Source organism: Antrostomus carolinensis, unplaced genomic scaffold (genome assembly GCF_000700745.2).
Source record: "Antrostomus carolinensis isolate BGI_N321 unplaced genomic scaffold, ASM70074v2 scaffold1061, whole genome shotgun sequence".
Classification (NCBI taxonomy): Eukaryota; Metazoa; Chordata; class Aves; order Caprimulgiformes; family Caprimulgidae; genus Antrostomus; species Antrostomus carolinensis.
The window spans coordinates 5,148-13,020 of NW_010291841.1; the positions used below are offsets into that span (position 1 = coordinate 5,148).

The 7,873-nt window shown below is 46.1% G+C and overlaps 2 protein-coding genes across 3 annotated transcripts in view; both read left to right on the top strand.

The window, feature by feature from the left end:
* The window catches only part of LOC104531741 (schlafen family member 12), a 4,841-nt gene extending 4,421 nt beyond the window's left edge, over positions 1-420 (top strand). Inside the window, 1 exon segment of the mRNA XM_029087157.1 lies at positions 416-420. Coding sequence (XP_028942990.1) covers positions 416-420 — 5 coding nt within the window.
* Positions 420-7,873, top strand: part of LOC104531734 (uncharacterized) — a 10,267-nt gene continuing 2,813 nt past the window's right edge. The window contains exons 1-2 of one of the 2 annotated variants that reach the window (XM_029087158.1): positions 420-487; positions 1,634-1,762. In XM_029087158.1, coding sequence (XP_028942991.1) covers positions 464-487; positions 1,634-1,762 — 153 coding nt within the window. In that variant the 5' untranslated portion in view covers positions 420-463. Of the gene's footprint in view, positions 488-1,633; positions 1,763-5,420; positions 5,487-7,873 lie in introns of those variants that run through there. The other variant, XR_728083.1, reaches the window with a different exon arrangement.

Below are 7,873 nucleotides of genomic sequence, written 5' to 3' on the forward strand. Positions count from 1 at the left end.
AAAGCCAGAGAGAGCAAGAGAGGAAGAGCCCCTCATGGATCTCCTGCCCATGGGGGACAGGAGATGGAACAGCCCCTTGGCAGAGCCCAATGCCCATGGAGCTGATCCATGGCAATATTCCTCCCCCCTGAGATCTTGCGCTTGCAGAGGGACAAACACAAAGTCCTTCAGTGCCAGGGACACAAATGCCACATGGGGATGTTCTCAGCGTTTCTCTCCTGACAAATCCCAGCTGAACCCAAACCCCAGCGCTGTTCTGGCTGCTGAACAGAACCAGCTCTGGCCCAGCTCACACCCAGGACAACTCCCTCTCTGAGGGTGAGATTGTGCAAGAAGCCCAGAGTGACCTTGTGTTTCTGGTGAGAAGTTGCAGGCAGTGCTTCTCCTGTGACCGTTGTTCTCTTGCTCTTTGCAGGCTGAACTGACTTTCAGTGCCGGGGACATTATCACTGTGTTTGGGTCCATGGATGATGATGGATTCTATTATGTAAGTACCAGGGTTGAGAAGGTCGTGTGGTGGCATCTGAAATCGTTGGAGTCCATCTAGTGGCAGGAGAGTGGAAATCAGGGAACAAAGTATTCTGCTTTTGGAGAAAAAAATAAACCCGTAACTGCTTAGTACAGGGCAGGTTGTTTCTGGCAGTCCAGGCTCCTCCTGTGAACCCAAGATCCAAATGGTTCTGAGCTAATTTCTTGGCATAACTTGACTGCAGGTTTCCTAAAGCCTAGGATGGATTTTTCTGCACGTACATCAGCTGAATTAGCATCTGCTATAAGCTAATTTGTCACCAAGCACTCAGACACATGGTCTCATCCAGAGCAGGAGGATAAAACGGTAACATAAAATAAAAATGTATGAGGACCCCCATCCAGCCATACTTCAACATACCAACTTCAACAGGTGCTGGCATCTGTTTAATTTACTGTGCCTGCCAACAAGCTGGGTGCTAGACAGGATCCTTGGCCCTTGGGTCATCCACCTTTTCCTGCACAGAAAGCAGTGTGTCTTCACACATCAAAGTTGAGGTTCAGCTCCAGGGAAAGTCTGGAGGGGATCACTGTGAATATTTTGTTTGACTTATTTTATAGTGCTGGCCAAACAACATTGCTGAGGTCGTTTTTGTCTCACCCAACCTCCTGCTGTTGAACTAGAGACAGTTTTTTAGGAATACAGCCAAGCTTGCTTTGCAGCTCTGGACCTCAGTGAGCGTTGAGGCAATGCCTACAGGACATTGTACCAGTAGTACCTCATTCTTTAAAAAAATAAATAAATACCAGAGCAAGTCAAAGGCCTTTAGAAAGCTTCTGGCACAGTAATATTCCAGTTACTTCCAGGATAGCAATGGACATGTTTTGAGTCTGTAGAATTGACCATATTGCTGGAACACATTTGTCGTGGCTTGCTGTCATCTTTTCTTCCTTTACTCTCTTCTGTGTTTTTGCACTCTGAATTGTTCCACCACTAAGCAAGACTGTGAATCCTGAAATTTGCTGAAGGTCTTTCCAACATGAGTGCGTTCCTGGGCTTCTCTCAGACCATAGCATAGGCTTCTCTGCATGGCACTGCTCCTCTGTTAATTATTTCTCCACTAGCCAGGAAACCTGATGTGAGAACTGACTGTTGATCTTGCAGGGAGAGCTGAACCAACAGAGAGGGCTTGTTCCATCTAACTTCTTGGAAGCTGTAACTTCAGAGGGAGGCGTTGTCGAGAAACTTCATTCAAAAGATAAAGAAGCTTTTCCACTGAATGCTGAGAGCCAGGTAAGATTCTGTGACTCTGCATAGTGCAGACATCCAAACTGTGATGTGGCTGGAGAATGGGCATTGTGCAGCATGCAGCTTCTGCTGGAATAATTTGAATTATTGCATGCAGCTCAGTTCATCCCATGAGAGATGCTCAGAAATTTAGAAAGAAGTGCTAGGAGCTTCTCTTCTTGAAGACTTCCCCGTAGTGCAAAAAGATGCTCAAAGCAATAGCGTCCACTGGTGCCTCAGTCTCATTATGGTCAGGTGAGCAAAGAGCACCCCAGGTCCCACCAGCAAATTCTTTAGATCCACAAAAGGGTCAGTGGTGAAATCCTGCTTCAAGCAGAGCAGTTCATCCAGCTTCCCAGATACATGAAATTCCTCAGATGTGCTCGTGTCCATGCCAAAGAGTTCTGGAGTTATCGACACCCAAACACCAGTGCTCTTCCACCCATCCTGAGGTGCTTCCAGATCAATTCAAAACACACTCAGGATTTTCCCAAACAGTTCTGTGGGATGGACCTAAGGCTTTGAAAGCATCCCGCAGGCGCAGGGAATTCAAAGGTTGAGTTTGCCCCTTGCTTTACTTTGCTGACACTCTTGAAACAGATGCTTAGGTGGTAGATTTGGGTCATCTGCCAGATTTGGTCGTTCCTCAGTGGGTGAGGCCAAATGAGGTCACTCCTGGACCTCATATGCTGTGTCGTTGTAGAGACTGGGAAGCAGGGAGGGACACAGTTTGGTCCCAGCTCACGAGTATTCAACCTTCAGTTCCTCTTGTGAGGTTACTGGCACCGTCAGGTGGTGCCAGACCCATCAGGCCCAGATTGGCTTTGAGACAGTTCTTTAAGGAAGTGCTTGGCTCTGAATCCTCCTCTGTTGAACTCTGCACTGGTGCCACCCTAGCTTTGCTGTTCTCTGCGGCATTGCTTGTCCTGTTTTTCATGCTCAGCTCTTCCATTTCTCTGTACCCACCTCCCATTTCTATCTTCAAATGCTGCCTGATCTCCCTCAGGCTTCACCTGCAGCCCCATCTCTTGCTTCCAGGCATTTCAAGCTTTGTGGGAACAGGGTCTGCACTGCAGCCTTGATGCCTTCTTCCAAAGAGCAAATGGCAGGCCTGTGAGAAATAAGGTTTGGGGGTAGCTTACTTACTTATCATCTTTTAAACTCAGAAGTTGTCTGGGTCCCACGTGCTTACCTCTTTAGGATACACAGTCCCTTTTCTCCCAGCCTGTAAGTGCTGGTCCATGCTGGGGAATCCCAGGTTAATAAGCTGTTACTACCAGGGTTTAAGACGCCTGAGGTTTCACCAGTCTAACTTTCCTGGGAGGAAATAAGCATTCAGAATGGGTTTCCTTCTTCAGTTTCCCTCTCAAAATGATTTACTCTTCCCAAATTACTCAACTGCTGGCATAGAGGATGCCAAAGGAGACCTGAACAAGTAAAATTAAAACAGTTTGAATTATAGTGTAGCTTATTACAGATCTAACCCTTCTCTCTGGCATCAGCCAAACAAGGGCCTGTTTGAGATGCCAGAGGTCATTATTCCAGCCCCAGTTTTAATTGTCTCAGAAGATATGAGGAAATTCAGGTAACCTTCAGGGCTCCAAGAGCTGATCTGCCACTTGTAGATGTGAAGGATTTGGCTTAGCTAACAGTGTTTTATTAAGGGCCAGTAAGAGAGAGGAGCTTGGCTGATAACCAAATCTACCCTTATTTCAAATATTCTTATTTGCTTCCCTCTCTTCTGTTTTACTGTTGAGGAAACTGTGACACCAGTTTGACCTGCCATGTCCCAGGCTTTGTCACGGGCCTTAAAGGGTGACAAGGTCCTGTCTGCTCCTGCTTGCTGCCCTGCAGCTTGCTGCTGCTCTGCTTTCCTCTCTGCTTTCCATTGGTGCCGAGTTCAGCAGTGGGTGACTGTTCCCCTGGACACAGTGCTTTAGCCCAGATACCTGTGTGTGCTCAAGGCTATCAGCTTTTTTCTGTGATTCCTAACACTTTTTTTTTTTTTTTTTAAACAGAAATGCCTTTCAAATGAGACAAAAGCAACCCATATAAAATAGACATATTTGAGGCTTGCCTGCCCTTCAGACCTTTCCATTTGTCTCCACTTCTCTCTGCCAGAGATCCAACAGAGCTTCCCCTTGCATTGGCTCTGACTTTGGGTCTGCAGAGCAGGAAACTGTTGCCTTGGGTCAGGGTCAGTTTGGTAGTTTTGGTACTTGGCTGATCCACAAGCTGCTGTTTTTCGTAGTCTGGGAACTTGGAAAAAACTCAGTTGATGATGATGAAGCCAATTTTATTTCAGTGGGAATCCAACACGTGACTGTGTTGGCTGCTTCTGTGTAGTGACAGACTGCCTCCTGCCCTGCTGCCTCCCTGCTTCGGGATACCTGTCCTGGGTGATTCCAGCACTCTGTGTGCAGTCCTGCCTCCTGCTTGGGCTTTGCAAGCCAGATCTATTGATACAGCTTCCAAACACGAAGGGCACGTCTGCCCACTTTTAAAAGCGGTACATTTACCCTGCTTATAATCAAACTTGTATTAGTTAACTACATTTCAGTATATTTAGTGATAACCAAAGAGAGACAGAACCTGGCCACACTGAGGTTTTGGCTCTGTCACAGCAATCACAGCATCCCTACCTACTGGCAGAACACCTGATGGGTAAGGCAGAAGGAATACCTCCTCCTGTAAAACCTACATATTCTAAAGGTCATCCATCCCTGAGCTGGAATGAACTCTCACACTGATACAGCCGTGCCTGAGGCTTTCCAAACTCCAACAACATACTCAGTCCATAGAGTTAAGGGACTTGCTTGTTCAAGGTGTTGTTGGCACATACAACACAAACAGAAGCACCTTTGCTGCTGCTGCTGCTGTTTGGGATGGGAGGAGTGGGGGGTATGCAAAGAATGCACAAACAGAAGCACCTTTGCTGCTGCTGTTTGGGATGGGAGGAGTGGGGGGTATGCAAAGAATCACCAAAGGCAAAAGATGCATGGCAGCCTCTGGAGAAGTATTGTTTGGATCTTCTGAAAGTTAGCATGGCAAAACAGACTCCCAGCAAATTTACCAGTCCCCAGCTTGAGACCTAACACATCGTGGGCATGTGTATGCACCATGGCATCACTGCAGAGCTTGGGGTTTGTATTAAAGCTGGTTCCAGTCTTAACAGAAGCTTCTCCAGCATGATCATGAGTGATGTTTAAATCACTTGTAACTTCTTGGATTTGATGTTTTCACCCTGTCTGTTTTTCACACTTCCCTCCTCCCTGCTGCTCTGCCAAGGGCCTGAGAATAAGGACAATTTACTTTCCAAATTCAACTGGGGAAGGTGGACCATTTTGAATTAATTCTGAGTAAATTTTAAATACTGGCAACTGAAAAATGTGAAGCACTTCAACTTTCAATCTTATGACATTTGGGGATTAGATTAAGCAATAAGGAGTATCCAAGAAGTTATGGTCACAAGCTAGGGTCATGCTCACCAACTTAGAGCAGTTGCTTTAATGCCGTGGCTGTTGAATGAATATTTTTGCATTGGTAATATGCAGTTTTTGTCAAAGACTGATTGTAAAGAACCTTCAGAAAGTATTTGATTCTAATTGCTTTCATGTATTTATTTCTGCCTGTATTATGCACCCGTGATGGTTCTTTTCTTCAGAGAATGAGGAAGAGAAGAGTCCAGTGATAGATATGAATGGTACATAGAGAGAGAGAGAGCAACCATGTAAGTTTGTGTGAGAAGACCTCTTCAATCTCCCACCCAGTCTAGCATATTAGAGGGTCCTGCACCTATAATTTACTCCTTTTCTTGCTTATAGCTTGACAGGCTGGTTTGGGGCTCTGCTAGCAAGTCCCCCTTCAAATCCTCTGGTGACAGACCTTTACCTGCTAGATTGCTTCTGTATTAAAGACAAGCTGTGATCTGTTCAGCACATGAAGTGCAATTGTTTAGAACAATTATCTGGTGGTTTTGGGGACCGTGGTGGGACTGAGTTGAATAGTCAGGTTTAGAAAAGACCTGTTTGTGATTCAGCCTGGCCCTTCTACTGCTATTCAAGCACATCAACAGCCAAAGCTTTGTTTAGCCTCTGCAAGATCCTGCTCAGACTGAGCACACCCCATATTCAGCCTGTGGTTTTTTTCTTCTTGATTTTACTTCTTCCTGAGTATAGTCCTGAAAAGCCCCTGCACACCTTCAACTTAAGAAAGTAGTAACATTTAGTCCCTAAAACCAACCTTGTGTGGATAATTGTTCTGTCTGATAACACTTGAAGAAAGAATTTTGGGGCTGGGGAGATAAGACCCCTGGCTTTGGGGGGTAGTGGGAGCAGATCTATGTTTTTCTTAGTTTCAAACATTGTTTTCCTGAACTTGAGCAAATCAGTAATACCTGAGACAGCACTGAAAACCAACATGACTCTTCTGTTTATCAACTCTAATAGCTTTTCTCAGGATCTCAACTGAATAGTTTTTCCTTCATGTTTCTCTTAGGGAAGAAACCCTAATTTTAGTATCATTTGTCTCTCACCAGATGAATCTGTGAACTGGTTCTGTTGCTTTTCTGCCGTATAGAGACCTCTGAGAATATCTGCACATGGCTTGTGTGTGAGAGTGCCTCTGTGTGTAGAAGTCTGCCTGGGCATCGTATACCACAGCTGGGAATCAGCAGGACTTTCAGCCACAAAGACAGGAAACTGCTAGTCACTTCCTTGTAACTTTTGGATATTGGATAATGACATTGATACTGCAGTGTCCTTATTACAGGAAATAATTGTGACATTTGTGAGTTGGCCTGGGCACCTACCTCTAATTTTGCACACAGTCTTTCCTGAATAGCTCTACAGGAGAAATTGTTGGGCCACTTCAGATCTACCCTAAAACTGTCCCACCTTTGCAAGAAAAATGGTTTCCAGTGGTGTATGGGCACCAGTCCCCTGTTGCCCTGGCTGCACAGGGGCCTTTACATCGCTCCCACATCCTCTGGGGCTGCTGAGCCAGACAGCCCAAGGTCTGAGCTTCACAGGGGAGATCACTCAGTGCATGATGGTGAGACCCCTTCTGATATTAAACCAATGTGTTTGTGCATTTTATCCAAGGATTCTCTGTTGCACAGCATATCAATAGTTTCTGGAGCAGAACCCAAGGATCCTTACTTTTGCACACAGCTAACCCAGTAGGCTACCAGGTTAGTCCTCATTTGGCTCACTTGTTCTCTTTGCCTCCATAAATCTTGCGTTACCAGCTGAAAATGGTTCATCTAGATTCATTCAGATTTATTCCCAGACCTGACTAGCACTTGGACCATCAACACCAAGTGTTTCACCTTGCACGTGCGTGCTGCTGGGAGATACAAAGATTGCAGTTGATGCTGCAGCATGGGTTGGAGGAGGGGACCTTGTGGGCAGATTGCAGCTTTTACAAGGGCCAGGCTGTGCCATCAGGGTTTCTGCAGCATGTCCTTGGCAGTAGCTGGCATTTCAACACAGTGCTGCGTATCTGGAGAGTGGCAGAAGTGCCTCTGAAAGCACATGGAACAAGATTTCTGGGTGTAAATAGAGTGTGAGTCCAGGAAAAATCAACCACTGTGTTGTTTACTGTAATGAAGAGAGGTGGGGAGGAGTTACATCTCTGTCCCTGTAGCCAGAGACCTTAGTAAGTCTAAGTTCAGGTAAGAGTGAGTCTGATGGCACTGTCACTTGGGACAGTTTAAGGTGATTGATGCAGGACAGTAGATGACCCTCATCTTTCTGGAGTTGGGAGGGGTCATATATCCACACCAAGATAGAGCTCTCTGAGTCCTGTACTCCTGTCTGCTCAGGACTGACTTGATAGGCATTGCACGTCCTGAGGTGGGCTCTAGAGAAGAGATTTCTGCTCATCTTGTACCAGCCGTGCTTTCTCCTGCAGCCAAGTGAAGCGACAGGAGAGGTCACGGCTGCTTTTTGTGCTCTTTGTCGTGCAGGAGGTGAGGTGCTGAAACAGCACCAGGGTGATAGGGCAGTGCTGCTTTTGCTTTTGGCCCCAGGAAACTTTGAAGAAGCCAACCCACAGCACATGAAGTGTTGTTGTGCTACCGCTGTGGCAGTAACGTTATGTCTGTGCATCTGCTTG